General features: G+C 40.5%; 1 protein-coding gene and 1 long non-coding RNA gene across 4 annotated transcripts in view; both read left to right on the top strand.

Moving 5' to 3' along the window:
* Nucleotides 1–10,190, top strand: part of OTOG (otogelin) — a 159,242-nt gene extending 149,052 nt beyond the window's left edge. For both annotated transcript variants that reach the window (XM_043548942.1, XM_043548941.1), the window contains 2 exons: nucleotides 7,038–7,117; nucleotides 8,529–10,190. In XM_043548942.1, the coding sequence (XP_043404877.1) occupies nucleotides 7,038–7,117; nucleotides 8,529–8,729 (281 nt within the window). In that variant the 3' untranslated portion in view covers nucleotides 8,730–10,190. The remainder of the gene's footprint in view (nucleotides 1–7,037; nucleotides 7,118–8,528) is intronic.
* Nucleotides 10,191–13,875: 3,685 nt separating this feature from the next.
* LOC122466220 overlaps nucleotides 13,876–20,699 on the top strand; it is a 34,734-nt gene continuing 27,910 nt past the window's right edge. The window contains exon 1 of one of the 2 annotated variants that reach the window (XR_006291575.1): nucleotides 13,876–14,004. This is a non-coding gene — a long non-coding RNA (uncharacterized LOC122466220). Of the gene's footprint in view, nucleotides 14,005–14,251; nucleotides 14,440–20,699 lie in introns of those variants that run through there. The other variant, XR_006291574.1, reaches the window with a different exon arrangement.

The following is a 20,699-nucleotide window of genomic DNA, read 5'->3' as shown; positions in this document are numbered from 1 at the left end:
CTTGACCTAGTGGAGTAACTGATACAGTAGATTGTCATCTTCTATGTGGACCATCACTAGAGGAGGATGGGATGCTTTGTAGAACAATGATGAGCCTCAGGAATCCTGGGTTCCATTCCAGGACTGGAGGGGGGAGTGCGCTCTAGTGGTCACAGACTCTTCTGACTATTCCCCCAAGCTTGATCCCTTCTGCCCCATCCCCTCCAACCTGTCCCAGTCTTGTCTTTTTCCCCACACCAGGCTGCTCCTCCCAGTCCCATTCTCCTCACCTTGGCAGTCCCTTTCTCCACTCCTCAGGATTGTCATTTCAGTCTCAGTCTCCTTGCCCAGCCATTTCTAATTTCCAGCTACTAGTCCACAGTATCTTTGCCCTAGTATCTTAGCCAGTCCTAGTCTCCACTCTACCCCTTTCCTGACTCCTCATCCGATCTGTCTGTCTCTCTCCCATCCTGAGCTCTAGCAGCTGTTTCCCATATTTCCCATCACCACTGACTCTCAGTCCTAGTATCCGTCCCTGGCTCCTCATTCAATCTGTGTCCATTTCCCCAGTTCCTTGTCCTAGTCTCTTTGCCCAGGCAGATCCAGTTCTCCCCCCACACCTTATCTCCTTGTCAGATCTATCTCCACTCCCCCCCTCAGCTCCTTCCTCACACGCCAAAAGTTTTCAATTCCAGTCATCCTCCCTGGCTACTCAACCGATCTCATGCCCCGCTCCCACTGGTTCCCAGTTTCCCTGTCCCCTAGTCCCTCCCCAGTTCCTAGTCCCAGTTTCCTGGCCCTGCCAGATCCAGTCTCTCCACCCTGGATCTCAGTTCTATTCTACCCTCCTAAGCCCAATCTTTACTGCAGGCTCCAAATGCCAGTCATGGTATCCATTACTATTCCAATTCCCAGCCCCAGTTTCCCTCTCCCCATCCCTGCTAGCCTCCAGTCCCAGTTTCCACCCCCATCCCCGAGGGGATCCTTGTCCCAATCCACTTCCCCTGCCTCCTCCTGCAGGTTTTGTTCTTGTCCCCGCTGCATTAAAATCAGCTTCTTCCTCTACACTTCCTGGGCCCAGCAGGGAGGTCATTGAGAGCACAGGAGAGAGAGTCTCCCTGCCCTCAGATTTGGTGGCTGGACCGAGACCCAGCATGGCCTGTAACAGCCCAGAGCTGCAATTGTAAGAAAAGTCCTGCACAGCCCCAGGCTGCAGCATGCTTAGTGTGGATGGACACCTCAGGGAATTTAGCTACACAAACCTAAGAAATATGTGTTAACAAAGTGAGAACTGCTGTTTTTGAAAGGCTTATAATTTAGCCAAAATGTGGGTGGATTTTCATGGGGACAGCCACTACCCTGCCAAATGTTGAGCCTCTCATCTAAAGAATAGGGGCTCTAGAGCTTTTAAAAGAAAAGGTCACCAGAACTTTGTAACATGGGCAAAACAATGTATTTTTCCTTAGCTCCATTCTCAGAAATCACTGAACATTTTGTCTGAAAATTTCCAAAAAACTTCATTCTGAGGCAGAAACCTGGCATGGCAAAATTCAGCACAAATGTTTAACATTTGGCAAAGTTATAGGCAACTGAAAACAGGATCTTTTAATGGGCTGGATCAGCCAATCACAATGGTAGATGGTACTACCAGACCCACATATAAGAAGACAAATGAAAGTCCCACACATGAGCATAAGTAGGTGGAATAATAGCCTAACCAGTTCTGATGATAGTAGGGATTTAATGTGTGGGAGCAGGGTAGTGGTGGGGGAAATGAAGATGCTACACACCTGCTCCATGGAAGAGAAGCACAGAGATCTTTGATAGTGATGGGAGGGGACTTCATTACCTCCCTGGGCTGCCCTCCTTGGATTCCAGTCCTCCTGTCTGCCTGCACTGGGGTTACCAGCCGAAGAGCTGCTACAACAGAAGATGGATAGGCAGGATAAGGGTTCCTCATGTTTTTATTTAAGAATTACCTTTTTTCGTGTAGTGGTGGTTGGAGATCACAGTAGGGAAGATCAGTTTCCTCTGCCAACACTCTTGTTTACTTGGGGAAGAAGAGAAAGGATTTTGGGGTCTTTTGTCCTGATGGGCTCTGTCCTTTGCATGCCAGAAATCTGTTTCAGACACTTGTCCCTGGTTCTGAAATATTTTTTTCCATAGCTATGCACTCCATTCAATCTTCCCAGCTGCCATTGCCTCCTCTGACCTTATACCTCAGGGTACTGACTGCCATTTAAGTCAGCTAGTGGACAGACAATCTCTTCAAGAGCCTTAAAAAAAGCCATGTACTTTCTTGTCAGCTGGTAAAATAACTTGATATTATGCTTCCAGAAGGGCCAGAATTAGAACCTTTTGTGGATTTAGACAAAACAGGACCATTCCTTTTGGGCATCATTTTCCAAAACAAAATCCAAACCGCAAATTAGTGCCACAACTTTTGAAATTTGCATTTGCAATGTGTAATACCTATTCATATTTTTCAATGGATACAAATAAATTTATAATTTGTATTTCTAATACAACTGATTGTATATCTGTATAACCTTGTAGATCCAGCATTTATTGTATGAATCATATGGCCCAGATGGAATATAAAAAAACCTGTGGCAATAAGAATTTCATGATCAATATTAACTGCATAAGATATTTTATGAATAAGATCACTAGCATCTTGTCTTCATTTTAAATACCTTAATCCTCATGAATCACTATGATTTTTCTCTCTAATTTTTGCAGTAAAACTGCAGTTTAAAACATTGCCCTGAAATGAAATCTACAGGAATTTCACAAAAACATTGAGAACTTTCAAAAATAACTCTTGTGGGAAATTACATTCCTTCCATCTCTTGGCCCTAAGTCTAACAGTAACTTCAAGGGCCAGATTCACCACTCACTTACACCAGTGTAAATCAGGAGTAACTTCATTGAAGTTAAAATTAAGAGTTAAAATTAAGGTAAAACTGGTGTAAGTGAGGGGAGGATAGGCTCAAAATAGGTCACTAGTATCTAAACAATATTGTTTGAGTTCCTCTTATTCTTGCTATTATTTTCTAGATATTTTATATTTAATAACTACTGCATCATAACACAATGAAATTTTAAGCTGATTTTCTTTTTTTTAAGTTCCCTTTTTAAACATGGGTGATCTGACCACAAAATGTTGACTAATGATAGAGGGACCCTTTTGTTTTATGTGTAATATGTTCAAAATGTAATATTCTTACCAGGTTCCCGAATGTCATTGTTGATCCCATTTCCCGTTAGCCCAGTCACACCTACAGCTAGCGCTCACTGTAACTCAGGTACATTCTCTTGGAAATCAGTAGGAACAAGTCAACCAGCACCATTGTTGATTTCCAACAATGTACTCCCAGATAAAGCATCAGGCCTCATGTCATCAAATCATGTTTGAAAGCTGCATTGTAGTATTAACTTCTCATTGTTCAGAACAGCTCACATATGTTTTTTTTTTCCATTTTGCACTGTAAGGGCAGTGCATTGTTGTTAGCCAACAATGTACTGTTGGTAGTAAGCATTTGCATAGTATTTAGTTTGCTGCATGTGTATTTGCTACGTTTAGAAAGTTGGCTAATCGCTTTATGTTTATAGTGCTGTAGAACGTAGAGACTAATTGCTTTGCTCATTAAAGCTTACTGTTCAAATAACTCTTTAGAAGATTATGAGGCATTCAGTGGCATATGTACAAGAAGAAGTTCCTATTTTCTAGTCTATTGTAATTAGGACAGTATACTGGAAATATATACCATAATAATTGGAAACAGACAATAACAATCATAAGTATCTGCCTTACAACACATGGTGTGAATGCTAACCTTCACTACATTAATCTTGTGAAAACACAAATACACTTTGCTATGTAGCAAATGATATTGACTGTAACTATATAAATGATAATATGTGCTGTAACATCACTGAAGGCCAGATTCTGCATTCATTTGCACTAATGTCAGAGTCTGGAAGAACTCCATTGATTTCTGTGTGATTCATCCTTATTGACACCCAGGTAAATGAGAATAGAATTAGACCATCACTAATGTTACAGCACATATTATTGTGTATATAGTTACATGGTACCCATGTATCTATTGGAGGCACTCATATAACGTGTTTGAACCAAACAGAATGCACAGAAGAATCTCATTACAGTACATATAGTTACCTACAATGTCATATGCTATCTATATGAAAGTTGTTCTAAGGCAAACTATGCATGTCTGTCAGTAAGTGTTACTAAGAATCATCAACACACACATGCAAATACTCTGCATTCTGTACTTGTTTCTGAGAAGTGACACACTTGCAGTGCAGCCAAGATTAACTCATAGCCATAATTGTACCTGAAGAATTCCCTGCCCCAGGCATCATCTACAGTGTGGTAACAGAAGCAAAGAGCAGGATTACAAGTGACCATTTTCGGATATGATTCAGTTGGCTAAGGGCCAATTCCTTGGAGACAAAAGGAACATGGTGAGTTGTTTCTTTTTAAAAACGTTGTTTTATCTTTTCTCTGTTTGACACACCTAGTGGGCTTATTACTTGCATATTCAATGTGCTTTTATCCTATCCAAGATATAATTCACTGATACTTTTGCCATAGTCAGCAGCTAACTATTTTTTATTGGAAAAGTAAGGGGAGGAAATAATCCTCTTAGAAAAAAATCTACATTCTAAAAATCTCTACTGTACTTGGAGTCAGTTGTTTGTCAAAACTTACATTTGCTTTTCTTAGAGAAGCAGCATTTCCTAGTGGTTAGAGCAGGGAACTGAGCACTGGGGCTCATGTGCTAATCCAGTCTTTGCCATGACTTAATATATGATTTTGGGCAAACCAATATGTCTTTGTTTCCCTGGGGATATTAATATCCACCTTTTGTATAGAGCTTTGAGTTTCTTGGATGAAAGGTACTATCAATGTATAGGTGGAAAGTATTATGAGGCCCTAAGGGCTAAAGGGATAGCTCAGTGACGGGGGAGGGATAGCTCAGTGGTTTGAGCATTGGCCTGCTAAACCCAGGGTTGTGAGTTCAATCCTTGAGGGAGCCAGTTAGGAATCTGCGGCGCAAAAAGTGGGGATTGGTCCTGCTTTGAGCAGGGGGTTGGACTAGATGATCTCCGGAGCTCCCTTCCAACTCTGATATTCTATGATCCACAAAGATGACTTAGGCTCAGAGTTGTAACACCTAACTTTAGGTGTTGTGACACCTACCGGAATCTATAGGCCTGAGTTAGCCACCCAGGCTACCTATACAATAAATGGGGAGAGATCAGTGCCTAAGAATGCAATTCACAAAAGCCAACACTCCGAGTGGAGAGCTGCCTAAGCTTTTTCACAGGAAATGCCAAGGAGCGGGGTGGGGCCAAAGACCTGCCTCTCAAATGGAGTTATGCACTTAATTGGGGACTGGAGGGAGGCAACTGTTTCTGCTCAAGATTCTCAGCCATGAACCCTCTCCTGGAATTAAGTGGTTAAGCGTCCCCTCCACCCCCCAAAGGAACTATTCCTCCCCCTTCATTTGAACCTTTAGTCAGTGACTAGAGCACTCAGCCAGGATGTGGAGCACTGGGGTTCAGATCCCCCCTTTCCCTGATGTGGAGTAGGGATTTGAATCTATGTCTCTTATCTCCCCAGCAAATGCCTTAACCACTGGGTTTTTGGATATTCTGAGGTGGCACTGTCTCAGTCCCTCTTGTTGAAGCTATTCAATTTTGTATAAATAACAAAATAGTCAATTTAACAGGGAATTGAGCTTGGGTCTCCTGCATTCAAGGTGAGTGCCCTCACTACTGGGCTAATGGTTATAAGGAGTGCACCAACTATCTCCTCCATCTGTTGTGTTTTGTGTAGGGCCTGATCTCGAAGAATGTCCCCTGGATTAGGCCTCGGGAATGCCTAATTTGAGAATCTCTCCAGGGTTTAGGTATGAGATAAGTGCCAGGTGTCAGGATTTAGGTGGCTGAGCATTTGTTCATTGGCAGATTTTTATGAGCCTAGGGGACTTTTCAGTTTAGGTGTCCACAGAATTATGTGACTGCTGGGCTGGGGTTCTGAGGATCTAAATGTTGGACTTAGGTACCTAAAGTGGCAGTTAGGTGCCAAAATCTATTTGTGGATCTAGACCTAAGCGTTCTACAGTATGATGCAGTATGGGACTGCAGTAGTCCAACTAATAGAATGGACTTTTGATTTCTCTTTTAGATCTCCTTTGTGATGTGGGTTCTCCAGCAGGAAGAAGATCGTTTCCTTTGCAATCAGACACGCCTGCAACCACTGAACTTTCTGCATGATCTTTCTTCTTCAAATAGTCAATATTTCCCCCTTTAATTATGTTTAACCCTTTGTTCATTTTATATATAAACAGATACTTTAGAATGTGTTTTATCTATATGTTTTGTATCTTTTTTCTTGTAAAAATTAAAAAAACAGGTAATACAAATAAAAATTGGAATTAAGTATTTTCTCTTTTTATTAGGGGTTGTTTCTCTGTCTTTTTACATAGACAAACCTTCCCCCAAACCTGCCTTACGTAGTTGGCAAATCCATGTGTTGTAAGGTGTTTATTACCAAAAATTACAACTTTGATTAAATACAATTGTTTGATAGTGTTATGGCAGGAAATGTATTTAAATGTACTATCAATAGTCTTCTCCCAGGAATGGTTACTTCGTTTTATCTTCAGAAAATATTGTATTAAGGTAATGCATTTTCATGACAGAGGCTACAATACTGCTTACATGGCTTATGGATTTTGTCCTTAAAAATTTATATATCTGGAATAAATACACTAGAAATATAATTGAATATATAAGAGACAGTGGACACTGTCATTGACGCGTGGAATAATTATACATTTTAAAAGCCAGGATTTAAATACAAATTACCTCTTGTCAAAGAGGTTTTGGTATATGCTGTGATGTACTATTTATTATCTTCTTTTGTATCCTTTTAGCCCATAACACATATAGGAACGTTGCTATTTCTGAAATGTTCAGAATTGTGAGCTGATATTTTTCAATCAATGCATACTTTGCAGGTAGGGAAGATGGGAAATTTTGTAAAAAGGTGACTGTTAGGATGACTATCCGCAAGAATGACTGCAGAAGTAACACACCAGTAAGTAACTATCACAATTTTTTTTCAGGGGAAGGGGGGAAAATAAGGAAAGGTGGAAATGAGAAAAGGTGTGGTGGGAGTTTAACTTTGCTGTTGTATGCATTCTATTTCTGATTCAGCCTCAGGGCAGAAATTGGCATGTACCACAAATCTATCTGTAGTGATTCACATGCAGTGGTCATCATTTTAAAAAGCAACATTTACTAATATTTACAATGTAATAGTATCTCAAATACCAGTTATACCGTACATTTAGAATAGGAAATACAGATCCAGACCTGCAAAGCAATGAGCACTTGTCTATCACGGAAGTCAATGGGAATTGAGGGTGTTTAGCACTTTATAGGCGATACCCAGTGCCTTACAGGATTTGCCTCTGGAAAGAGCTGTCTTTTTTAATAGTGATGACAGTAAACAGTGTATTTAACCTGTAAATGCCACAGGATAGGGATCATGTGTCCTTAAATTCTTCAAAAGCATCATGCTCACCCATGGCACTATCTGTAGGAAGAATGAGTCCATAATTTCTGTGCTGGTGTTTGACTACGTAGACTATAATGACACTTACTGAGACAATCTTAAACTGAATGTGTTGTTCCAAGGGTAAATGAACATGGGAAGTATAGTTCCAAATTGGCCCTTGGGGTGGAACTCTTCATTGCTGCTCCCCTGAGAGACCAGCAGTTCCTTACTGAGCAGCATGGCAGCAAGGTGTGTGTCAGGGATGGGGAGTGGGCAGGAAAGCAGACCCAGGAAGGCAGGGTGTGTGAGAAGCAATCACTATTCTGAGGGTATGGGGAGACAACTGAGACTTTCCCCCTCCTGAGTTAATGGTTGAGCAGTTAGAGAAGCCCATCTGTAAGGTTAAGAAGTGTTCTGAATGGAAGGGATAGCCCGTGAACATAAAGGAGCTACCAAGTGAAGTTACCGTAAGTGACTGTTACCGTATTATTGGTGTAAAATTCTTCAGTTTTCCTAGGGAGTGTTTCTGTGCCCGAACATTCCTCCCTGATGTAGCAAAGAAATTGCAAAGGCCTCATCATGGACTACAGCCAGCCAGTGACACCGAGAGTTGTGTATTAGCCAAAGTACCATTACAAATTCTTTACAGTTAAATCTCAGAAATCCTTTTGTTGGAGCTGAGTATGTCGCTTAGTGGCCAAAGCTTGGTCTTATTGAAATCAGTGGAAAAATGCCCTTTGACCTCAGTGAGGTCCTCAAAATGTAGGCCTAGCTGAGTCATTTTATTATTCACATAGGCTGAGATTTTGAAAGGGGTGTAAGGTAGTTTGCCCCCCAGCTTCCATGTGAGAATTGGGCGTCCAACTCCTTTAAGACCTCTTTGAAAAATCCCACACTCAGGTTTTTTAATTGTTTAAATGCAATGATCTTTTAAAATGTTCATTAACAGGTAAACATTGTTTCATGTGATGGAAAATGCCCTTCTGCTAGCATTTATAACTACAACATCAACACATACGCAAGATTCTGCAAATGCTGCAGGGAACTTGGGTTACAAAGACGAACTGTGCAATTGTATTGCAGTGGAAACTCGACATGGGTCAACTATTCAATCCAAGAACCTACAGACTGTTCTTGCCAATGGTCTTGAAACAACATTTTATAAAAAAGCAGCCAGTGAGTCCAACTATGGAAGATATACAATTATTCTCAGTATGATAAAGATTTTTTTTTATATCTTGTCCTTAGAAAATACAGTTATCCATCAACTGAATACTAGAAGTGTTTAATATTAAAAAAAAAACACAACTATTTTGGACTCTTCTATATTTTGAAAGAATGGATTTGCGTCACCCATTTTAAAATTATCTTAATGATCACTTCCTAGGAATCATCTCAAGAGTTCTCGTGATATGTGCCAACATAAAAAGGAAAGGTATTTCCTTTGAAAGAGACAATCAGAGGAACAATGCTTTATATTTTATTTCTGGAGGTTTGATCCATTCTGTGAAAGCTACCCAATGGTGTTTTAAATACTTGATACATAAGATGATCTGGCAGTGGTCTAAGACCCTGAGTGTGTTACAATAGTGAAAACACACTTGATGCGTATGAAAGAAAATGATATGGAAAATATTAGAAGAATATTCAGTTTAAATCAAATTGATATTTCAAAATAAGGCACTCATGAGGAATTAAATTATAGACATTTTAACCAGAGAAACATTTTCAATACTGATAATTGTATATAATATTCCCTGGTAACAAGTTTGATTTTTCTAATGTATTTTACATCGTAGTGTAAAACCATTATGTCAAATGTGTAATGTATAGGAAATATAGATTTTTTTTTTTTAGTTTATCCTGATTAGATATTGGTAATAGATTTATCCAACATATAAACTGTATGATGTAAACTGAAAACATACAAGTTTATCAAATGAAAAACACATTTCCCATTACAATTATAGAGATGCACTTTATCTAAATAAACCCTTGCCTTCTAAAGTGCACCATATATTAAATGTGACTTGTACAGTTTGTTTAGGAGAATGAACTTTACATTGAATCTTAACTTTTTAAAGAACATGTTAAATTATTTTCATAAACACAAAAGAAAATCAAAATTTTATTTGGTCTCGTATATTTTAATAAAGAGAAACAGTTAAATCAATAAAAATTGTTGTAACGAAGGTAACTTCCTATGTCCAATGAATTTTTTATGTTGCAAAATGTTCAAATTGTAAAGTACAGTGTTCACAAACAAAATTGCTTTTTAAACTCGCAACAACTGATGATATAATGAAATCAAATATTTTGTTAACCAACCCTCACCACAACCATGCCATCTGAATGCAGCAAAATTCCAGTTGCTTTAATTTTAAGAAGTAAAGCTACATGAGCATCTAAGATTTTAAATGTAGGAACCTAAAAAGAGAAGTGTGGTGTTGCATAATAAATTGTAAAAAGCTGTTTTTCTGCAGTTAATCCAAAGAAGAATGTTTTGTTAAAATCAATCTCATGAACATTTTTGCTATTAACATTTTTTATATACTGTACATGTCATTCCTATAACATCTAATAAACAACAGGAAGGCTTATTTTGTTACAACTTGTTTTCTTATTAATATTAACAATTCACTTTTATGTCATATTTACTAACATTTTGTTTCAGAGGTATTAATTTATTCATTTGCTTTTTACTGTAGTTAGTATTAATAGTCCAAGCGTCTGATGGTCTGATACTAAGCTGTAGAAGAAAAGAGTTTAAGCGCTAAGTTTTAAAAAACAGTTTCATGTAAATGTTTTCATTTTGTTCTGAATCATTCAAACACATTTTCAACCCCAAAAATTCAAATTTCAAAAATTTCACATTTTATGCAAAATAAAAAAAATCTCCGCTTCTCACTGATATCACAAGATGACTTGTCCCCTGATCCTCACCAACATACAGTCCCTTATTCTGGAGAGATAAAGCTATCAGTTATGGACCTATCTCTGAATCTTTCCTTCAGAAACAATTTATTCCAAAACTGTGAAACAGTATTGAATTATTGTAATGAGTAAACTCTACCCTAAACAAACAGCAAGTTTCTTACAGTACAAAAGTTGTACAGTCAATTCCTTTAACATTTCACTTATTAGGGATTGAGAAATTATCTTTAGGCTGCATTGTGGTAGGAACCAAACAAACACATACAGTAAGGGACATTCCCTTTCCTAAAGAGCTACTTTCTAAATAGATCAGACAGACATAGGTTGTGAATACAACAGACAAGCAGAAAATTTGGGAATTAAGGCGCAGGTGAGCTAAGTGACTTTCCCAGAAAAGCCTTTACACAGCTAAAGTCTGAAGTTCCAGTCCAGTGTCTCCACCACAAGATCATACATCCCCACTTGACATCTAGTGACAAAGAAGAGGCATATACAGGTAAAGGAAATTTTCCTTTCTCCACCAAGGGACACATCCACCAGCTATGAAATGGTGATCACTAAGCCTAAAGCGTTAAAAAAGTGGGGTGACTGAAGGCCCAATTCTGTTCCCTTTGAATTCAATGCCAAAATGCCCATTGCCTTCAATAGTGCAGGACAAAGCCATAAAGACTTTGAGAACATTACATGAACTGGAGCAGCACTGAGCTGTCTAGAGGTCTGCAGTTAAAGGTATTGGGAAAAGGAGTTAAAATCTGAGAGATGCTACAGCTGCAGTAAAAGCTAGAAATCTGAGCACATCTGTAAACAGGAATCGAACTTTCTGTCATCTCTTCCTCTTGTTTACACAAAGCAAAGTAATAAATGTTGTGTTAAGTTCCTACTTTTGATTTTGTAAACACGGGGCTTACGCTGAGAAAAGCAAAAGGAAAGATCCATGATAGCAGTAGCTTGACATCGGAAGCCACCTTTATCCTATTGTCAACACTAAATCCCTCCACAGATGCTTCTCTCTTCTCTTTTCTGGTTAGTTCAAAGCAATCCAGGCCGCTACACTGCATTTACCATACCCTACATTTGCACAAAATAACAGAAGAAGAAATGGCCAATTTTGCAAAAAAGTCTGGTGCCAGCCTGACACATTAACATCACTAGGAAGGGCAGGTTGTGCCTGGAAAACTGATAGACTTTTTCCCTTACAGTAAAGTATAATCTATAGTGACCATTATTTAAAAGTCATTTATAACCAAATATTGATGACACTCTGATATCATCTTCCTTTAAATTTAGGAGATATCTGTGATAATGGTGGGGCAATATTGACTTCAGTTGTGACCACTGTACATTTAGATTCTAGGGTTGTTGTTTTTTATGAGTAACTTATATGTTTATACACAAATGTTTCTTCCAAGCACAAACAACATTGTCTCACTTACTTTTCTTCCTATTTGCTTTTCAAGTAGATCTGTCACTGCTGTATTTATGCAGCGCTAACACACATAGTAAATTTAGTGAAACTCTTTAAACTGATCAATAAGACCAATATCTAGATCAGTGGTTCTCAAACTGTGGGTCAGGACCCCAAAGTGACCCCATTTTAATGGGGTAGCCAGGGCTGGCTTAGACTTACTAGGTGGTGGAGCTCAGGTTTATAGGGTCGCTGCTTGGAGCTGAAGCCCTTGAGTTTCAGCTTTGGCCCCCTCGCTCAGAGTGATGGGGCTTGGGCTTTGCCCCCACCCCCCAGGGCAATGGGGTTCAGGTGGGCTCAGGCTTCAGTCCCCCCTCCTGGGGTTGTGTAGTATTTTTTGTTGTCAGAAGGGCTTTTCGGTGCAATGAAGTCTGAGAACACCTGCTCTAGATCTTTTGAGTTTTCATGGGAACAATGAGACAAGAGTGGGTAATTCTCACGATAACCTTCAAGGATCATGTGCACATGATAAAATAGGTTGAGCAACTTTCCCACCCTTCTCATTGAGCTCTTGAGCCAAACCAGATAACTCCTTTTTAATACGGAAAATATTCCTTGAGGGTAAAATCCTGACTCTATGGAAGTCAATGGGAGTTTTGTTATTGACTTCAACAGAGCCAGGATTTCACCCCTGTTTTCCAGACTAAGGGTCCAATTCTGGTCACAGCTATATCTATTCCTATTAAAGGAGTTACTCTGGTTTTATGGCACTGTAACTGAGAACAGAATTTGGTCCTTTTATCTTATTTAGAATTAAGAGATACAGTGAATAGCTCTCTCATTGCTGAATTGTCTTCCAGTTTTCTAGGTAGGAGTGAAACATTTAATGAATTATTTGAATACAGAATTGCTGATTCTTGAATTGGTTATTGATTGCTCATCATTCATTGTATTTCTTTTCTTCTTTGAATTATTTCAATGAATCCTAGATGCGCAGACACTGATTCCCAGGAATTATAGGTGCGATCTGTTATCTGGAACCTAGAACATGATGAATTTTGGTCATTCAAAGTGGTCTGTTAAAAACAAATCTGTCATCTCATATCTGATGAATTGTGCCATCTAGCTTCTCATCCTCTGGATCAGGCATTTGGAGGACAGATTTTTCCTGATTAGCATTTTTGGAATCTGCTGAGTTAACATGTTGACTAATCTAAAAACTATGGTATTGGTGAATCCACAGGTTAACATGAATTGCTAGTCAACAGTTTTTCATTGTTAAACATTCTGTATCTGCCCTGACAGCTTCTGTGGCATGCATTCCATGCAGTCATACAAAAAACATTCACTCTTTCCCCGCCCTCACCTCAGCCCCCCAGCAGCATCCCTCCCCCTTGCTCAAGTGGCTAACCATGAGTAATTTCAAAAAGATGGCAGCTGTTAACTCAGATGGTGATAGCTAAAAATAACCCCAGTCATTGTCTCCCAAATGGCCCAGTACCTAACAGACTGTTGATCTTCAAGTAGCATTTTATGTAGATTTTTGGCCAGAGACTAACAAAGTCATAGAGATAGCACAGGTAGAGGGTGGAGATTTGAGTAACTGCCATTCATGTAGCATATCATCAAGATTTTGTTTCTTTTGCATGTTATTTAGCCTCTCCTGCATGTATTGCCTTCACCCAGGGCAATTCTTGAATCTCACAAAGCTGGCTGTGATGTAATTTATTTGTCATCTGTTCAAGTAGGCTCACACTGTGCAATAGATACAGCTGTTCTGGGGACCTTGCAAAAAACGTTTGACCACATATGGTCAAGAGCAAGGACCCACAGTTATCCTGCTTACCTGCTAGCTTAACCCACAGGCAGTCTAATGAGTGCAGCTGGGCCCCAATTGAGCCACCTCATTGGCCAAACCACCTGATTGGCTTAGGGGATCATAAGACCTGCTCTAACGAGCAGCAACAGGGTGCTAGTTGCCCAAAGTATGTGAGTGCAGCTGTGTTACTTTCTACTTCTGCCTTAATCTACCCCTGTCTAAGCCTTGGATGCAGCCCAGCCCTGCTCTTGTCTTCCCTGACTCCAGGTAACTCGGTTCTGATTCCCTGCTCCTGACTCCTGCTGTGGCCAACAGCCCATGTCCCACTACCTACCACATACATGATCTAGTAGAATGAGTCTGTTGTGGGGGTTAGTTAAACACACTCACCCTACGCAGCTAATGGAACAGTTGATTTCATTCTAGTATTTGATTACACCATGCACCTGATTCAAAGGTATATGACTTAATATCAAATGGTTTGTTTTCCCCAACTATGAGGCTATACGCATGTTGTCCATGGTCCTCATTCTGGCTACTGCCCCAAATTTGAATATATTAAATTAGTGTAAGAACTAAATGCAAAGAGGACTAAAAAGGATGAATAAGCAATATTAAACACTTTTCATGGTCTGTCATTGTAGCCTTACCTCATCTCCACACTGTGAGGTTTCAGCTTCAAGAGCTCCACAACTGGGCAAGGTAAAAGGGTGGAATAACCCAAGATTAGAGCTTGGAGAACAATGGGAAAATGTATTTGAGAATAATTGAATGAATGACAGGAAAAAAACTTGCCAAAACCAGTCCCAGTGTGTCTATAGCTGTTTGAAGAACAAAAATAATTATTCACAAACAATGAATTTGAAGAAAAAGCCAACGTTTTTGAATAATCATAGTGAATATCTCTCAACCAGCTCTAGTGAATGTACATCCTCCTCAAACAGAAAAATCTGAGATGACCATGGTTAATTTAGTGCCAAAGCACTGTAGCACGTAAGCTTGGAGAGGTTTTGAAGGTGTGGGGATTTCAAAGTGCCACTGCTATATATGCCTTCATTATACAGACTTTAGCCTAAATCTTGAAAGGTAATTAGTGATTTCGGGTGCTTTAGTTTTTTAATGCCCAAGATGTTCAAAGGGCTTGGATTTTCAGCAAAAGCTGAGCACCTGCCCTCTAAAAATCAAGCCCTTTTAAAGGAGTTTCAAGTTGAGCATGCAGTCGCATAGAAACTTTTCAACATGCTGGCCTTTACTTTTCTGGTCATTTTTTCATGTCATGACCAAACATTAAATTCTGCCCTCAGTTACACCCTTGAAATGAACATCAACTTCCGTGGGATATGGGTGTGTGTTTCCAATGTCTGACTTTAGCCCAGAGACCTGGCAATGTGAGATTTGTCTAGTAGGTTACTCACATGCTAGTTGTTCCTCTTTGTCATTATTATGTAGCAGAGACATTTAAATAAAATTACATTTGCTGACTAATACACAAATCTGATCTTGAAATGTGGAGTGCAGAGCATTTTTGAACAATAATCTTTTTGTTTTTTTTCTTTTTAAAGCACACTTGCTCTTGGTCTCTTGTTCTTAATCCTACAGCTGTGTTTTCTGAACCATATTCCCTATTGACAGCTATATTGTTGACTTCTTGCTTCCTAAAGGGGGAAAGGCAGACAAATACCTGAAATAAGGGTATAGAGAGGCCTAATAAGCCTAATCTCTAGCCTGGATGTGTGCAGGGTGATGTCTTTGGAGATTTGCATGTTCATAAGGTTTTTCTGAGGTGTAACTAGATATGACATCTGCAGTCTGTTCTCCCTTTAAAAGAGGTTTCAGAGTAACAGCCGTGTTAGTCTGTATTCGTAAAAAGAAAAGGAGTACTTGTGGCACCTTAGAGACTAACCAGTTTATTTGAGCATGAGCTTTCGTGAGCTACAGCTCACTTCATCGGATGCATAGCATATCGTGGAAACTGCAGAAGACATTATATACACACAGAGACCATGAAACAAAACTTCCTCCCACCCCACTCCCCCGCTGGCAACAGCTTATCTAAAGTGATCATCAAGTAGAGCCATTTCCAGCACAAATCCAGGTTTTCTCACCCTTCCCCCCCCCCCACACACATACAAACTCACTCTCCTGCTGGCAATAGCCCATCCCCCTTTCTAAACTACTACAGGCTACAAGGGGCCACAGCAATGGTTCCCTCAACCCACCCAGCAATATTGTTAACCTATCCAACTATACTCTCAGCCCAGCAGAAGCAGCTGTCCTATCTCGGGGTCTCTCCTTCTGCCCCTCCACCCCCTCGAACATGATACAGTTCTGTGGTGACCTAGAATCCTATTTTCGACGTCTCCGACTCAAGGAATATTTCCAAAATACCTCTGAACAACATAATGATCCACAGAGGCCTCCCTGCCAACATTACAAAAAGAAGGATTCTAGGTGGACTCCTCCTGAAGGTCGAAACAGCAGACTGGACTTCTACATAGAGTGCTTCCGCCGACGTGCACGGGCTGAAATTGTGGAAAAGCAGCATCACTTGCCCCATAACCTCAGCCGTGCAGAACACAATGCCATCCACAGCCTCAGAAACAACTCTGACATCATAATCAAAAAGGCTGACAAAGGAGGTGCTGTTGTCATCATGAATAGGTCGGAATATGAACAAGAGGCTGCTCGGCAGCTCTCCAACACCACTTTCTACAGGCCATTACCCTCTGATCCCACTGAGAGTTACCAAAAGCATCTACAGCATTTGCTCAAGAAACTTCCTGAAAAAGCACAAGATCAAATCCGCACAGACACACCCCTGGAACCCCGACCTGGGATATTCTATCTACTACCCAAGATCCATAAACCTGGAAATCCTGGGCGCCCCATCATCTCAGGCATTGGCACCCTGACAGCAGGATTGTCCGGCTATGTAGACTCACTCCTCAGGCCCTACGCTACCAGCACTCCCAGCTACCTTCGAGACACCACTGACTTCCTGAGGAAACTACAATCCATTGGTGATCTTCCTGATAACACCATCCTGGCCACTATGGATGTAGAAGCCCTCTACACCAACATTCCACACAAAGATGGACTACAAGCCATCAAGAACACTATCCCCGATAACGTCACGGCTAACCTGGTGGCTGAACTTTGTGACTTTGTCCTTACCCATAACTATTTTACATTTGGGGACAATGTATACCTTCAGATCAGCATGGCCCCACAGTATGCCAACATTTTTATGGCTGATTTAGAACAACGCTTCCTCAGCTCTCGTCCCCTAACGCCCCTACTTTACTTGCGCTATATTGATGACATCTTCATCATCTGGACCCATGGAAAAGAAGCCCTTGAGGAATTCCACCATGATTTCAACAATTTCCATCCCACCATCAACCTCAGCCTGGTCCAGTCCACACAAGAGATCCACTTCCTGGACACTACAGTGCTAATAAACGATGGTCACATCAACACCACCCTATACCGGAAACCTACTGACCGCTATTCCTACCTACATGCCTCCAGCTTTCACCCTGACCACACCACACGATCCATCGTCTACAGCCAAGCTCTGCGATACAACCGCATTTGCTCCAACCCCTCAGACAGAGACAAACACCTACAAGATCTCTATCAAGCATTCTTACAACTACAATACCCACCTGCGGAAGTGAAGAAACAGATTGATAGAGCCAGAAGAGTCCCCAGAAGTCACCTACTACAGGACAGGCCTAACAAAGAAAATAACAGAACGCCACTAGCCGTCACCTTCAGCCCCCAACTAAAACCCCTCCAACGCATTATTAAGGATCTACAACCTATCCTGAAGGATGACCCAACACTCTCACAAATCTTGGGAGAAAGGCCAGTCCTTGCCTACAGACAGCCCCCCAACCTGAAGCGAATACTCACCAACAACCACATACCACACAACAGAACCACTAACCCAGGAACCTATCCTTGCAACAAAGCCCGTTGCCAACTGTGCCCACATATCTATTCAGGGGACACCATCACAGGGCCTAACAACATCAGCATCACTATCAGAGGCTCGTTCACCTGCACATCCACCAATGTGATATATGCCATCATGTGCCAGCAATGCCCCTCTGCCATGTACATTGGTCAAACTGGACAGTCTCTACGTAAAAGAATAAATGGACACAAATCAGATGTCAAGAATTATAACATTCATAAACCAGTCGGAGAACACTTCAATCTCTCTGGTCACGCAATCACAGACATGAGGGTCGCTATCTTAAAGCAAAAAAACTTCAAATCCAGACTCCAGCGAGAGACTGCTGAATTGGAATTCATTTGCAAATTGGATACTATTAATTTGGGCTTGAATAGAGACTGGGAGTGGCTAAGTCATTATACAAGGTAGCCTGTCTCCCCTTGTTTTTTTCCTGCAACCCCCCCCCCCCCCCCCAAGACGTTCTGGTTAAACTTGGATTATTGCTGTGCACATTGTAAGATGAGCTGTTGCCAGCAGGAGAGTGAGTTTGTGTGTGTGGTTTTTGGAGGGGGGTGTGGGGGGGGGGTGAGAAAACCTGGATTAGTGCTGGAGGTGACCCACCTTGATTATCATGCGCATTATAAAGAGGGGTTTCAAAAGGGGGATGGGCTATTGCCAGCAGGAGAGTGAGTTTGTATGTGTGTGTGGGGGGGGGGGAAGGGTGAGAAAACCTGGATTTGTGCTGGAAATGGCTCTGCTTGATGATCACTTTAGATAAGCTGTTGCCAGCGGGGGAGTGGGGTGGGAGGAAGTTTTGTTTCATGATCTCTGTGTGTATATAATGTCTTCTGCAGTTTCCACGATATGCTATGCATCCGATGAAGTGAGCTGTAGCTCACGAAAGCTCATGCTCAAATAAACTGGTTAGTCTCTAAGGTGCCACAAGTACTCCTTTTCCTTTAAAAGAGATGGCCCTTAACTATCTGACTGGAATATCTGAAATTCCTCACTGGGGAGTGGTTTGATAACTGTGCATTGCCCCTGCTTTCGTGGTTTACGTTGTTACCAATATGCTGACTAGTATGGGAATTATAGCTAAATAAAACCTGTAACTGTCATTGTGAAACAAGTAGAGAGAACTTTTTAAAAAATTAAAAGGTACAGTAAATAATTATTTAGCACATTATCAGTCAGTCATGAAAGTAAATCATTTGCCAGCTAGTCATTAATGTAATAGATGACCCTTAGCCTTGATAGGATTTATGAGATATCAATTAGTCCAGTTAAAGGGACACAAGAATTGCCATACTGGATCAGACTAGTGGTCCATATAGTCCAGTACCCTGGCTCCAGCCAGTTGCTTCAGAGAGAAGTTCAAGAAACCCTGCAGTAGGCAGTTATGGAATAAACTGCCTTTCCATCCTGGAGCACTGAGGGTTTATATCCCTTTCAAAGCTCTTGTTTATTTAAAAATTGTTACTATTATTACTGTGCACATTTTTGCTCTCAGAAAAAAACATCCAGTCAGTTTTTGCATCATGCTAAGCTCTTGACTTAAATTACATCTTGTGTCAATGAGTTCCACAGGCTAATTGTATGTTGTGTGAAACTATAGTTCCTTTTATCAGTTTTAAATTAGTTGCCTTCCCATTTAATTGCATGTCCCCTTATCTGGTATTGTGAGAAAAGGTAGATGCCGTTCACCTATCTATGACATTTATTATTTTCCATTCATTTATCATATCCCTTCTTATTCATTTCCCTCACTGCAGCCTCAGTCATAAATATGCTATAAAAATCAACGAATCTAAATCTTTTTACTAGACAGCTGGGTGCCTTTAAATCCTAGTGAAGCTGGAGCACTAAATACAAACTAAGTTAAAAGCTTGGATTTATAATATTAAAGGTATTAGTCCCTGACAATCTAATGGAGTCTCTCAGAGGGATGGTTCCTTGGCCCGTGTTATACAGGAGGTCAGAGGAGATGATCACAATGGTCCCTTCTGGCCTAGGAATCAAAACTCCAACAGCCACTAAAAGAAGGGGAATGAGGAGCCCAGCCATCACAGTGAGGGGAGGAAAATGCTCTCTCAATGAACCGAAGGAAAATCCCCTGTTAACTCCACTAATAAACCTACTTCCCCACAGGAGCTCTGGGCAGGACCCCTGAGCTTTGTGATTGTTTTAGAGAGGGAGACAGAGCTTCCTTCTATCTCCTCAGGGGCTTGCCCAGTTTACTAAGAGCTGGATCATACAAGCCATCTCGTAGCCTTGTTCTGCCATTTGGAAGCCTCCCTATTGCTGCCCAGAGGGAATCTGAGACACTCAATTGCCAACATGCCCTGATAAGGTCTATGTTCCTAAGTCTTACTACAAATGAGAGGGCAGGATGTCCTGCCCACAACTTCTAATCACCATGATCTCAGCAAAATTCCTTCAGGCATAGATTCAACAACCTTACTGAGAGGATAGAGACTAAAAGTGTGTGGGTACAGTGTGTCTTGGCTACTGCCAGTTTGTTTCCCTGAGAGTCCATGAGACAATACCTGGTAGTGGGAGTCTCCAGGAGAATATGGCAGACAAAATGGGAGACTTAATAGTAGGCCTAGAATTATTCTGTATTTACTATGAAAATATTGGAAAGGAAAGAAATCCTTTCTCTTTACTTAAATTCTTTTGATTTTTAAAATTTTTCATTAAACCCTCAATTTTGTTTCAATTTAAAAAAAAAAACAAAACAGTCCCCTTTCTCTCCCTTCTCTTTCCACTGGAAGGAAGAGTGGTGGAGGGAGAAAAGGAAGGAGACAGTGGAGGAGATTAAAACAAAGGAAGAGAAAATTTGAAAAAAATGTTGGTTTTATTTCTCAAAAAAATTAAGCAATACAAAAATGTTGCAAAAAAAGTTCATATAATTCAAAAATCCATTTTTCCTTGAAAAAATGACCTAGTCTGCTTATCAGGTGTGCAGATATTTTTTGCATTTTCCATATGCCAAATT

The sequence above is a fragment of the Chelonia mydas genome, chromosome 6, assembly GCF_015237465.2.
Source record: "Chelonia mydas isolate rCheMyd1 chromosome 6, rCheMyd1.pri.v2, whole genome shotgun sequence".
In the NCBI taxonomy this organism is placed as follows: domain Eukaryota; kingdom Metazoa; phylum Chordata; order Testudines; family Cheloniidae; genus Chelonia; species Chelonia mydas.
The sequence above is the reverse complement of the archived record's forward strand: the minus strand, read 5'-3'. Positions and strand labels throughout refer to the sequence as shown.